Genomic DNA, 14,780 nt, shown 5'->3' with positions numbered 1-14,780 from the left:
CTGTCGCCCAGACTGGAGTACAGCAGCATGATCTTGGCTCACTGCAACCTCAACCTCCCGGGTTCAAGTGATTCTCCTGCCTCAGCCTCCCAAGTAGCTGGGACTACAGGTGCTTGCCACCACACCCGGCTAATTTTTGTATTTTTAGTAGAGGTGGGGTTTCACCATGTTGGCCAGGCTGGTCTCGAACTCCTGACCTCAAATGACCCACACACCTCGGCCTCCCAAAGTGCTGGGATCACAGGTGTGAGCCACTGTGTCTGGCCTGAAAGAACTAAATCTTGTAGTAGGAAGTTGTATATAATTGCATTGCTATATTACCTACAGCCTTTTGTATGTGACCTGATCTTTCTTTGCAGGGCAAATGCAAGAAAATAGGAGACAAAGGACAAGGTAGAGCAAATCTTCAGGCACACAGAAATAATGTGGGGAGTACAAGCTGAAACTACAGGCAGGAGTAGGGGGCAAAAATCAAAGCTGTCTGCCATTGATCAACTTGGATAGGTTGACTGAGACCAAAGTATCTTTAGAATTCTGCTAGTTAAAATTGAATTTGGGTTTTAAATTACTTCTTGAATAAACACATAAAATAATAAAATTCCTTTTCCCCATCCCAAGGCTTTACTTATTTTTTTAAAAACAAATTAGATGTGTACAAAAGAAGAGTTAAGGATAAGGAAAAAAAAAGAGGAGTGTTTGTTGCCCCTTATGTAAGTCATCCTGAGGCTTGGTGAGACGCCACCTTTAAACTCTTCCCAGCCAAGAGGAGGACGTGGCGGGCCAGCTGACAAGCCTGATGAAGCCCTTGGATCTGATCTTCATTCTTAACTTCTATGCTGTCTCCCCAGTCTGGTACAATGCCTGTCGTCACATAGTCTGGCTTCTTTATGTGCTTGAGGAAAAAGGATTGAAAACGAAGATCAGAACCCAGCGCACGACAATGGGATCATTTTTTCAGACACAGCCTACTGCTTCATGGAGCTCTGCCCTTCCTGCCGGAGCACCGACCTCCGAAGCCAGCACAACAGACCCTCCAGGCTGCCCCTAGTTCCTTCCCCTGCCCTTTTGAACTTAACATTGCCTGTTAGTGCTGCCTCTGGATGGTCTGTTAACCTTACCATGCTTTGAGTCAAACTGGACTGAAGCAGACTTCTGGTCAAAACAAACAGTAGTTTTCTCTTTTTCCTCCTCCCAACCCGGTTAGAAGCATATTCACCATTGACGAAAAATAGCACCAAGCTTCCAATTCACCAAATGGTTAATTAAGAGCACTTTCGTCTTCTTAACACAAAAATATAATTTATGCAAAAGATAGCTCCCAACACCCTCTCCAAATGAATATATGTAAAAAGGCTGACTGTCAAGTTCCCTAAAGCCTATTACATATACACTTTTCTTACATGTTGTAACCATACTCAACACTGAGAGGCTAGAATAAAATGAAACAAGTTTTATTCTTCAAGTACATAAAAATTACCTAAAACATTTCCATTATTTGTCAAGAGTAAACAAAAAGCCACCCCAAAACTCAAGACATGCAACCCTGATCACTTTTGCGGACCATTCTCCACCATGGGCAGTATTCAGAAAATAAATGCCATCTTACACAGAGAGCTTCTTTCAGTCCCAAGGTTTTGCACAGCTCTTTACAAACTATTTATAGTTTATAATGCATTACAAACTATAAGCATTGTTGGACAGTCCACAGTAAGGCTCCACAGCAGTTTGGGACAGGAAGCTGAGGGAGATAACACTATTCAATTGAAACACCACAGCAGCTCTGGAAGGGCTGAGGTTAGGGCTCTCCTCTTTGTGAAGCCTGTCCTGCAGGAGTTACGGTTCTTCATTTACTCCCTTGTTCAGATGGGTTTTCTGATACAGGTAACACTACTGCCTAGTTTGCCACAGCCGAGCTCCGGAGGAACATCTACTCTCCCACAGCTACACCACGAATGCCCACAAATGCTCACCAGGTCTCCCCCACAGAGCCTGTGTCTTGTCTCCACTCTGCTCTGTGATCTGGCAAGGTTATCACTTGCAGGCAGAAGGGCTGTTGGGTTGTCACGCTGAAATTGACTGAAATGGCTAAAACAATACAATTCACCTCACCAGAGATTTATCTTTTCTTCTAAGGAAAAAAAGTGTCAATTTTGTGACTAATACCAAATTCTCACTCTCACTGTGACAGGCCAGGGAATACATCCTGGTGGCCTTTCTGTGTCATCGGCCTTTGCCATAAAAGTGGGCCACTCATCTTCAGAAGTATAACGTACTAAATGTGGGCTCACTGTAAAAAAAAATTCATAAAAGGGAGAAAGCAGATGATTTTTGTGACCAATCTATATTTCTTTAGCTATTCTCCTTCTTCCTAAAGGGCTTGTTCGCACATTCTCTTTATATTACATTTTGAAAAATGGATAGATTGCCTTTCCACAGAACTGTAATCTCTGAAAAAAAAAAAAAAAAAAAAAAACAAAACAAGACTGCTCTGAGACATATTTTATTTAATTTAGTCTAAAAGACGATTCAAAGACACCAGCATCAATAACAAGGAAAGTATAAGAACAGGCTTAAAAAAGCTAGTATGCTAGTTTTAAGTTATCTCTTTTGAATCATCACGATTTTATAGTTTTTTTTTTCTCTAAAACAGAAAACTACATACATATAGTTTTATCTTCGTGTTAGAAATTTAATATAGAAAATTTCATGTTAGAACTTTTAATTCTAAATACACTAAGCAATTGAAAGCTTAGAGCTTTATTTTAAAAAATTAATGCTATAGAAATATAGGATATTAAAACTTCTCAAATCACAGTTTTAGATCACAAACCTAGTTTGAAAATTAAAACCCAAATGGCTCGGAAATCAAAGGTGCAAAAATATTTGATCGCTTCTGCAGTCAACTTTTATCTTGGCTGGAAAAAGCAGCAGATAATAAGCAATACAGTACCTTAGGAACCGGATGAGCTGAAGAAACTGCAGCCGGCAAAACTATACTGTGTGAAATATCTCTTTGTCTCCGAAAAAAGAAATTTCTTCTTTGTTGACGGCTTGACTGCTTGTGTAAGTAGATATGATTGAGTGGTGAAGAGAAAATTCTATGAGAACCTGTGAGCAGAAATAGACATATTCTAAGTAAAAAACCAACCTAACACAGTGCTCCACTTTAAGATGTTGTGGCGTTGTCTATTAAATCATTATTCTAATACCTTATTGACTGAAAAAGGAAAAGCCCCAAATAGAAAGGAAAGCAGTGGTATTCTGAGTTCTAGTACAATAGTAACAGTGTATTTATTAGCTAATACTATGTTTACATAAATGCGTGACAATGGTAAACGGGAAACAGACATATAGAAACATCTGCTAAGCACCAGGGCTGTAAAAAGAACAATTTCTGCTGTGATACCTTATGTGGCAATGTCCAAGACGACCCTAGATTCAGGGTACTGTTTTGATGGCTTTATACTCTGTAAAGCCGTTTTCCTTTCAAGAATCACAGACAAATTGCCAGCTGCACTTTTTGCCCTCCATAGGATTACTACTCTGTGTTAAGTTCACGTGCAGTGAGGCATCATACTGAAATTCATTGTGATGAATGTTCAAGTCAGATAAAGACTAAATAGCAAAAATGTAAGTATAACACTGAAAGAAAATGAATATAGGGTTCAAAATACTCACAACAGGAATTTAGAAATATCTATCAAAATTTTAAATGCACATATCCTTTGACTCTCAGCAGTTCATCTCCTAGGACTTTATCCTGCAGACACTATGCAATGATGGATGTATGAAGATGTATCGTCATGGCAGCATTATTTGTGGTAGAAAGAAGTGGGAAACAACTCAAATGTTTCCAAATAGGAAATACCAGTAGGGGACTGATTAAATATATTATGGTATACTTACAGAAAATTCTGGAGCTATTAAAAAGAATAGGCTAAATCATCATCTCTATGTGTTGATACAGAAAGAGGTCACAATACACTGTTAGGAAAAAAGTGAATGTTTAAAAAATACATATATAAAACCCATTAATGTAAAAGGAGCTTATACATTTATATAAGCTTGCACATGCCCATACAATTTCTGGAAATTAATATTCATAAACAGTAGCTCTTTCTGTGGCATGTGGTTGGGGCTAGAGGTAGAGAGGAAGACTTTTTTTTTTTTTCTTTGAGACAGGGTCTTGCTCTGTTGCCCAGGCTAAAGCACAGTGGTGTGATCACGGTTCACTGCAGTCTTGGATTCTCAGGCTCAAGAAATCCTCCCACTTCATCCTCTTGAGTAGCTGGAACCACAGGCACATGCTACCACGCCTGGCTAATTTTTGTATTTTTTGTAGAGACAGGGTCTTGCTGTGTGGCCCAGGCTGGTTTTAAACTCCTGGGCTCAAGCGATCCTCCCACCTCGGCCTCCCAAAGTGTTGAGGTTACAGGTGTGAGCTACTGCATCCAGCCAGGAGGACATTTTGATTCATTTTATTTCATTACTTTCATATTTAGAACAATCTTTTTTTGTTTGTTTGTTTGCTTGTTTTTTGTTTTTTGTTGAGATGGAGTCTCACTCTGTCGCCTAGGCTGGAGTACAGAGGCTCGATCTTGGCTCACTGCAACCTCTGCCTCCCAGGTTCAAGCAATTCTCCTGCTTCAGCCTCCAGAGTAGCTGGGACTGCAGGGGCGCACCACCAGGTCTGGCTAATTTTTTTGTATTTTTAGTAGAGACGGGGTTTCACCATGTTGACCATGCTGGTCTCAATGTCCTGACCTCATGATCTGCCCGCCTCGGAATCCCAAAGTGCTGGGATTACGGGCGTGAGCCACTGCGCCTGGCCAGACAATAGTTTTAAAAGTCCCCAACAGGTCACAACTACATGGCAGGGGTCAGAAAACTATAGCTCAAAGGCCAAATCTGGCCTGCTGACTGTTTTTATATAGCACAAAACCTAAAAATGGTTTTTACATTTATTAATGGTTGAAAAAAACTTTTTAACCCAATATTTTGTAATACATGAAATTCAAATCTTGGTGCCCATAAATAAAAGGTTTATTGGACCACAGCTACCCTCATTTGCTTACAAATGTCTATGGCGGGTTTTGACCTACAGTGGTAGTTGAGTAGTTGTGAACATGTGTTCCACAGAGCCTAAAAAATGTACTCTTTGGCCCTCTACAGGAGACATTTGCTGAATCCTGGTCTAGAGCAGTAGTCCTCAAAATGAGGTTCACAGACCAGCACTATAATGTCACATAGAAAAAAAATGCAAGGCTGGGTGCGATGGCTCACGCCTGTAATCCCACACCTCGTCTCTACTAAAAATACAAAAATTTGCTGGACATGGTGACACAAGCCTGTAATCCCAGCTACTTGGGTGGCTGAGGCAGGAGAATTGCTTGAACCCGGGAGGCAGAGGTCGCAGTGAGCCAAAATCACGCCACTGCACTTCAGCCTGGGTGACAGAGAAAGGCTCCGTCTCAAAAAAAAAAAAAAAGAAAGAAAAAAGAAAAAAAAAAGAAAAGAAAAGAGAAAAAGAAAAAGAAAAAAGATGCAAAATCTTGGGCCCCGTATCGATCTACAAACATAGAAACTGGTGATGGAGGCGGGCAATCTGTGCCTTAACCAGCCCTCAGGGTAATCCTGACGCACAGGAAGCTTGAGAACTACTGGCCTAGAGTAACATTTCAGCTGTGAAACATAATGAAAACATGAATTGCAGGTAAGTACTGGCTTCAAAACTCTGGATATCTAATTGACTTGGGGAAAGTTACTGATGCAAACAAACCGCAATGGTCAGTGATTCAGGGTGATAGGTTTCACTCAATTATGTTCCTCCTTAAAGTGGATTGTAATATTGTTGAATCTAACTTATAGAGGTGTTTGGGTACTATTTTAAACAATTTCAAGCATCAGACAAAATGTCAATAATATCATTTCTTTAAAAAGAAGTTGCAAAACTCAGGTCCAGTGATACATACATGTAGTCCCAGCTACTCTGGAGAGCAGCTGATGCGGGATTGCTTACACCCAGGAGTTTGAGACCAGCTTGGGCAACAAAGTAAGACTCCTGTCTCTCTTAAAAAAAAAAGTTGCTTGATAGAGGCAGGTATGTATTCTTTAAAGTTTTTAAAGTATAATATTTCCCAAATGACAATACCACCAACCCTAGTATTGTCAACTGATATATGAGGGACAGGGTAGTATCCTAGGAAAAGCAGACAGTTGGAAAGTAGAAGCCTGGACTTTTGTTTCAGCTCTACCACTTATTAGCTGTGTGGCCCTGCACAAGTTTCTTCATTTCAGTCTCAGGTGAGAATTAATTGAAATAAGAAATATGAAAGTGCCTTGCATTTAGAAGATACCCAATAAATAATAGTTCTTTCAAGAATACATTAAAAACCTGTAATCCCAGTGCTTTGGGAGGCCGAGGTGGGAGGATCGTGAGATCCCATCTCTACAAAAAATAAAAGAATTAGCCAGATGTGGTGGCTTGGGCCACCAGCTACTGTAGTCCAGCTACTCAGAAGTTCAGCTACTCAGGAGTCAGTCCAGCTACTCGGGAGTCTAGCTACTCAGGAGGCTGAGGCAGGAGAATCACCTGAGCCCTAGAGTCTGACATTGCACTGAGCTATGATCACACCACTGCACTCCAGCCTGGGCAACAGAGTAAGATCCTGTCTCAAAAAATAAAAAAATAAAAAATAAAATAAAATAAAAGACTACATAAAAAATAAAATGGGAAAGAAAACAGGGCTCAGGTATAGTTTCTAATACTGAACACTTATTATGTCTCAATTACTGTACTAGGCACTTTACATATGTTAGCTCATTAATCTTCACAGAAACTGTATGAATTGTGAACTGTTATTACTCCATGTCACAGTTGAAAATACTGAGGCAGACAAAGGAACATGCAGTAAGTCCCAAAGCTGAGAGGGAAAGCAGGCTAAGTTGCCTCTACAAAATATATTACTTCTCTCACAGGCATGAGAAAAACAGGAGCTAAAACACAGGGAAACACCCAGAAATTTTAAAAGTCATCACAAAACTATTGTTACTACTACTATTAAGTTATTTTTCCAAAAGCGGTGATGGGTTGACCTAATCCATCCACTACCTCAAACCAAGCGGACTTCGCTGACTAAACACACGCTTCGGGGAGGTGGCTGCCAGAATTTTAGTTGGACAGTCTGTGGATATGAAATGGAAATTTTGGAAAGACTCAGGTGGACTCGATCTGTGATTCCACCTCCCTAATTGCATCGCTAGGCAGGACCACATACAAGACACAAACTCACAAGTGTTTCCCTTGTCAGGAAAGTATTATAATTACTATTAATAATGACAATACTAATATAAATACTAATAATAACAATGGTTAAAATTTTAATAGACATTTAGATTAAGCTCAGTGCTAGGTGCTCTACATACATTATCTCTTACCAGCTCTGTCATTAGGCAGGTAGCTGTTAACATCACTGCTTTATAGATGAGGAATTAAGGCTCACATGTCTGGTAATCAATGACCTGGCCCCAAGCTTAATCCTCTAAGTCCAAATCCAGTGCTGTGTCTACCATTGCAGTTGCCTCTCAGCAGTGTGCAGGGGCTCTATGAGTTCTATTCGCTAGTGTGTTTTGTTATATAATGTATTATTTCAGGGATTAGATTTCAAGGTCAGTTTTTTAATCATGAAAAATGTACATATCATGTAACTAGTTAGCATTTAGAATGAAGACACTTTTCATGAAAATTCTTAGAAATGATCCAATTGGGAGGCACTATGGTAGTGAAAACAGCATGAGCTTGGAGGTCAAACAGGTGTGAGTTACCAAAACTTCTGAGACTCATTTTCTTCACTATTAAATGGAAGTAGTAGTGTTCTCTCTACCACGAGCTGATGCGAGCATTTGCTGAGACAAGATAGATAAACCATCTTTTAAAAAATAGGTGCTCCATAAATCCTCCTTTCTTTTCCTTTTCCTTCTCTACTCTTCAACATGTTTACCTGAGGGGTCTCTAAATGCCTTCATTCATTCAACAACTACTTAATGAACTCATTGCATGTGCCATGCTCTGGATTAGAGAATTCAGTGGTGAACGAGGTGACAAGGTCCCTACTGTCAGGGAGCTTACATCCTTGTAGTGGGAGGCAGACATAGACAAATCAACAAATGCATTAGATTTCATCAGATAGTGCTATGCATGATGAAAAAAGAACCAAAGTGGCACAGCATTGGACAGAAAGTTCTACCCCTGGTCCTGCTAAGAGCTATGTGATCTTGAGCAATAACAATAACAGTTGACACTGACTGACCAAGAGCTTACTGGTGCCAAGCTCGGTGCTGAGTACTTCAAAGACATTACCCTCTGAGGTGCAGAAGCTCAGTAAAATGAGAGAGTTGGGCTTCACAATCTTTGAGGTCCCTTCAGCTCTGAAATGTGTGCCTTCATTCAGCACCATCTGATTGTCATGCTACATCCCAGGCATCAGGAAGATGTAGCCTCTGATCAATTTTAGGACTCATGAAGATTTTTTTCAATGTGGTTGATTACATGAAAGATCATCTTTATCAGTGTTATCAAGTTCAAGTACACAGTCATTATAGGGGGAATCTTTTCTATGTACTTAAACTTGAAGCATGAAGTCATCAGGACTCTAAGACTAGGATATCTGGATGAGGCTTTTGAGACATTCACTTTTAGGATGAATAGTGTTGCCAAGGTACCTGCCCTGCCAAATGACAGCCTCACTGCCGAAAAGATGCAGACACACCCACACATGACTGGATGGTAAAATTCGAAACGTCAGGAACACAGCCTGAACATATCCAATCTGTTGACAATTATGGTTCTACACTGTATTCAGCAATTTCACTTTCATAAGACACTTTTGTATTTGAAACGAATTCTTTTCTTTCAATCTGATAAAAGACACCCTTATAAATGTTGTCACAAGGCAACAGGATAATAAGGTGCCATACTGTGTTGATTCCACTAACTACTCATTACAAATGATTCCATCTTTTTATTAGAAATAAAATCTGGTGTTTTCACAGGTGAAATGAAGAAATGGGCATAAGTCATGGTACCTTTAGAAGATAATGGTCCTCCAATTAGCCTGGCAAAGAAAGAGGGGTGGGCCCTCAACTTTGTTTATCATAATATAAATAAGTAGTAAATTTTCTAAATGCTGAATGAGCAAAATTAAAATCCCCAGTATCCATTATATTCAGGGTCACAGAAAGGATACCCAAACTACAGTAACTAATGTAGATCAATGTAGAAATGGTCTCTTGAATTTCCTATATATAATTCATTTCTTGACAAAAGCACTGCTGATACCTTATAACTACATCTAATTTCCAACTTGCTACCACCAATATTACAACAAATTTGATGCATGATGACCATCTTTAGAGACAGAAATGGCCCCTCCGTCTCCCACACACTATCATTCATTCAGGATTCACTGCACACTGTGTTTTGATAAAGCTATTTGGGGAAACAAGACTCAAGTGTGTACTAATTACTATAAGGGGCAAGTGGACTAATCTGACGTTTTAGAGACACCAGTGGGAAATCACAAGAAACCTCAGGGGAGTAGAAGAGCCCAGAACAGTGAGGAGTTGCTTTGTACTAATTTGATCTTGTAAGAGATGATCGTAGTACTGTCACTGGTGATGACCTAACACCAACTCTATATAGGATTGTTTTAGGCAGTAAATCTATATGTTATTTGTTATGAATACTAGAATATTTATTGTTATCAAAGGTAATAATAAGACTTATTTTTAGTGTTACAAAAATTCCATCAGCACCTAGTCTGAGTTGAACGCTGAAAATTATAGGTAACTGCTTCCTGCACTCCATGAAAGAACACACTGTGCAGCCTGAATGTCTCTTGAAATTGCTCTGTGTCCTCTGGATCCTGCAGCACATTTTTTCATATTTCAGATTTGTATTTGGAATGTAAATCTAGGTTACAGTTTTAAATATTTTCATATTCAGTAATAACATCCACTTCTAAAAGCTGCATTTTATTTTCCTTTATAGATTAAGCCTGAAGGTGGGATTATAGAATTCAAGTATGATGGAGGGAGGAATGCATTTTAAATAACTAATGTTGCTGCACACAATATGCCCTATATTTATTGGCCTCTTACTCAGGGTCCATTTTAATTGTTATCTGCTCATGCATCCTATACTACATAATGAAATGCTTCCATTTCACCCACTGAGCCCTGGGTTTTCATGTGCACCTTTACTAATGACCCTTAATTAAGCTGATTTTATCCCTGAAAATGTGAGTTTTCTTTTGGTCAACAAGTATTTTTAAGGGAGAGGTCTGAATGAACTTTCAAAGAGACATTTAAAATGCTTATTATTTTAAGAAGTTGTAAAACTGAACAAAGTACATTTGTACTCAAGTGTGGGCTACTAACACACATATTTTTCATTGTATGTTTCCAGGGAAGCACTTTCACCCTGCAGTGTGCCATCAATCCTCAGTTACGTTACATCGCAGAGGTATCAAATATCTGGGTAGAAAACAACACAATAAAGTAGCTTGGCACTACTTTACATTAGCTACCAATGTCCACCAGAGATAATATGTGATTTAAAAGACACCCTGTAAAATGTCTTACTGAATATATTTTTTTCATAATGATCAGTAAACGCCAAAGTCTAGTAACAAAACTATTATTTATAGCATGTTAACATCTAATTGATTTTATAAATGGAGGCAATTATTTTGGATGAAGACAGGAATGCCTGCCAGATTTAAATGATTTATGATTACCAAGAGAGAAAAACAACGTTTTGCTAATTCATTTTCAAATATGATTCTTACATTCATTGATGATTTTAATTTTAAACCAAATGATTTGCTTAATAATATATTAACTTTAACAACAAAAAAAAAACCCAATTTACTTTGTGACAGCAATCTGATACATTTTTAACTGTTTAAAAATGTTGCCTCCCACAGTAAGCTCAGAAGGGATGGTATCATAGGAATATATTTTCCAGGTGCTGATTTAGACCCACAGAAAGATTACACTTCATGAACTCCAACCAATTACTCAGAGTAGGAGCATAGGCTCTTACAGCGCTGTGTGCTTCAAGTCCACAAGAACACTGCAAATGCATCCATGCCTTATATTTCTTGACCTAAAACACTGACTGATTGCTTAGCAGGTTTCATAACGTGTACAAATGTTGCTAAAGAAAAATTAAACAGTCTGCATCACTCGATATAACTCTTTTATTGATTTTTATAATCTAGTACTAAGGTGTATGTTTCAAAATAAATGAGAAAGATTGAAGGTTCCTTCCCATCTCCAGGCAACTTAAAGCAGAAGGGAAGCTCACATTTCACAAGAAATAACCTGTGCATTTGTTGAGGGAAAAAAAACCACATGCACTACTAGGGAATGCCCCAGGCTGAAGCAGATACTGACTGCGCAAAGCTAAAGGACAAGAACCCTTGAAACTAAACAAAAGCAAATTCATCTGTTGACAGATGTTGATTACATCAAAGCAATAAGGAACTCCCCCAATTCCCAATTTTTTAAAACAATTAATACAGCTCTACAATATGCACAATAAGGACAAAGTTAAGTTTTTAAAATTATCATAATAAACATTAGTAAACTTGTTTTAAAAGAGTTCCAGTTCAGTTACAAACTATTCTAGTGTGTTTTTAGCTATGGGCTTCTCCAAACAGTGGTTTATTCATTCCCATGGACATGTCTGGGAAGCCAAGTTGGCCATGCCATCAGCCCCTTCCTTCCAGGGGTTAACTGCTCTGGCTGCCAAATAAAATACAGAGCGAGGCATGTAATTATGGAGACAGTCAAAGGGCAGGCTCTATTTTGAAATCTATTTGCACAGACAAGGTCTTCCAATTGAACTTACAGGAAACAAGCTGGTAAAGAGCCTCCTTTTCCCCAGATGCTTTCCACACTTTTTCTCCAATGCAGGAAATCGTGGATATGGACACCATACACCACTGCTTCCTGGATTTCAAGCTAAGATGCCATTACAGAGAGAAAAGTGGATCTGTTTCACCAACCTTTAAAAAATATTTTTTTGGCCTAATTAACAGCATTTGGCAACAGCCTCTGGATGATAAAGTCACAGTGTTTATTTATTAAACAACATTTCTAAAGAGGATGCAGGCCCAGTTGGTATGCAGGTGTTGGAAAACAGCTCATTTTCTTTCATGCTGAAAATAAAGCACATAGCTGAATCTAAAATATATGGGCATAATACTTGTCTGAAATAAATATTCTACTTCACATCCAACAGTGTTGTCCTTGAAATTATTTTTACCTAAGACCACTAAAACAGTAACAAAGATCCCACAGAAATAAAAAGGAAATGTGTAAAATATTTTAAGTGACAAAAAAGTCATAATTCACTTTTATGCTGAAGTATAAAAGTTCATCCTAGTTGTTTACTGCTGTAACTTTGCAATTTTTATGAGGATGCATCATTCTCATATTACGGTAGGACTGGGCCATTACTACTAATAAAACTTCACCTCAAATGAAGTTGAGATGGATACTGGTCTGTAGATGTCAGAATTCATCTACAGCCTGGGAGTCCTGGTTCTAGAAAAGATGAACTGGAAAGTCGGTCATAGAGCACTTCTGGGGAGAGGAAGGGCAGCAGCCTGAGGGTACCCTCTTCCAATAATAACAACATTTAAGAATGGTGCCCAGGTCACTGCAAAACATGACCTTCCCCAAGGCCTAATCAGGAAGTTGGCTCTGTACTATATCCCTCCTCCTTTAAATAAAATTATTAATAGCAACTGATAGAGAATAACATCAATGACAAGTTCAGAAGTGGTTTACGAAAATACTTCATTTGCTTCTTTACAAAAGCTAAATCCGATAATATGTGATTATTCACTAATGTACATCACCAGCCCACAGGCATCTGTATTTAAACAAGAAGCATTCCCCTCTTTTTGGGAAACAAAAACACCTCAACCTACTCTAGAAACACAGATCTATAAAGATTCCTACTTAATAATGTAGGCTCTTGCTTGTGAGTCTAGGAAAAAAAAATTCCTTTAGGCTGGCCAAATTATAGCTGGGGGAAGGGTGCCAAAGATTATAGTCAGAAATCAAATATAAAACTAAAAGCTGATCGTTTGGTGGATAAGTAGAAGTTACATAGAAATGTTTAATTTGTACAATAGGGCTATTGCATGGAATTTCTCCATTTGAGACAAAAAAGCTTACTTCAAAATTTAAATTAAATTCATCTTTATAATCATGAAGTATTGAGTCACAATGAAATGGTATATACTTGGCAAATCCCATTGTCTCTCAGCTAAAGTTTAGAGAAAAGCAGCTTTTTAGCACTTCAACAATACACATACTCAGGCAACTTCTTAGACAAAGAAATATTGTATCCTTACAGAGGAAATAAAGAAGCTGTTTATTAGGTCCATGGTTAAAATGTAATAATTCATTCTAGTTGAGCCCTGTGAAAAATGTCATCAAAATATCATTTTCTTTGCCAGATTTTCTGGATGCCGTAATATCATTTAAACACAGAATAAAAGACAAGCTCTGATCAGAGTACAAGCACAACACTAAAATGAACTAAAACCAAATGCTCTGTCAAAGATACAGGAAAGAATTTCACACAGTCCTGGTACCCAGGGAATGCACACTTCTAGGTTAGCACAGAACATCTGGCAAATTTCAACCTTCCAAAGTCTCTCAAAAGAAACATTCCTGTTACCTCACACACTTTGGTTAAAGAAGAGGAAAACAGAACGATTTTATATTAAAGCACACAAATCAGAACCAGAAGAGCAATTTCACAGGAATCACACATGGAACTCAATTTTAGAGAAAGTCTATATAAAAACATCATGAGTTTTTTTAAAAAACTGATATAGTGAGAAAATCCTTCTTTAATTCTTAAAAAAACCTCCAGACCATTCATAAATATTACTGTCATATACTACTTAAAATATTAGTTATTTTGTATTAAAATACCAATAACAGAAGATATGAGGGCTTATAATCTATGATCAAAAGCACAGATTTAATATATTTTTAAATTATATTAAAGCATTTGAAAAGAGCATGATTTCAGTCTTCATATTATAATAGTGTCAACTAAATTCTATATACAGCATGCCCTAAGTATTCTGTTGGATGTCTTTCTTTCCTTTTTTCTTTTCAATGGGCCATTTAAAGTTATTGCCACATAAGCAAACCATTGGGATGAAATAGCTCAGAGCTTTGACCAAAATTGTAGTATCAATACCAAAAACAAATAAGACAAAAAACAAAAAACCCTACATCTTAAACTTCCTGAGAAAATTTTCACTGTACATCTCTAAGTGAAAGGCATGGGATAGAAAGAAAACATGTGAATATAAGTCTTATCGTGGTATTTTGACAGCAGTAGGAGTTTTGTCTCTGCCCTGTAACCAGTCAATAGGAGTGGTAAATCGGTAGGTAGATAGGTCAATAATTACCACCTAAAATAAGAAAGCTAATGCTTCAGGAAAACAACATATTTCCAAGCTTCTGCAGTTGAGAGTACACAGATTCATGACAACAGAAGCCAAGATCACTCACCAAGGAGTTATTTTCAACCAGAAAAATAAAGAGAAAGTATACAGTAACCTCTTTAGTAAAAGCAAAAGCTCCAAATTTTCTGAAGGCAGCTTTTTGGACTGGTATAGTTATGTTGCCACAAATAGTTTTACACTCAATTCCACTAGGTATACTTGGTTGACCATATGAAT

The 14,780-nt window shown here is 38.0% G+C and overlaps 1 protein-coding gene across 1 annotated transcript in view; it reads right to left on the bottom strand.

Annotated features, from left to right (window-relative positions):
* Nucleotides 1-14,780, bottom strand: part of METAP1D (methionyl aminopeptidase type 1D, mitochondrial) — a 90,850-nt gene that overhangs the window by 16,794 nt on the left and 59,276 nt on the right. The window contains 2 exon segments of the mRNA XM_007965363.3: nucleotides 743-892; nucleotides 2,951-3,108. Coding sequence (XP_007963554.3) covers nucleotides 743-892; nucleotides 2,951-3,108 — 308 coding nt within the window.

The sequence above is a fragment of the Chlorocebus sabaeus genome, chromosome 10 (assembly GCF_047675955.1).
Source record: "Chlorocebus sabaeus isolate Y175 chromosome 10, mChlSab1.0.hap1, whole genome shotgun sequence".
Lineage (NCBI taxonomy): Eukaryota > Metazoa > Chordata > Mammalia > Primates > Cercopithecidae > Chlorocebus > Chlorocebus sabaeus.
This window is presented reverse-complemented; position numbering and strand designations above follow the sequence as displayed.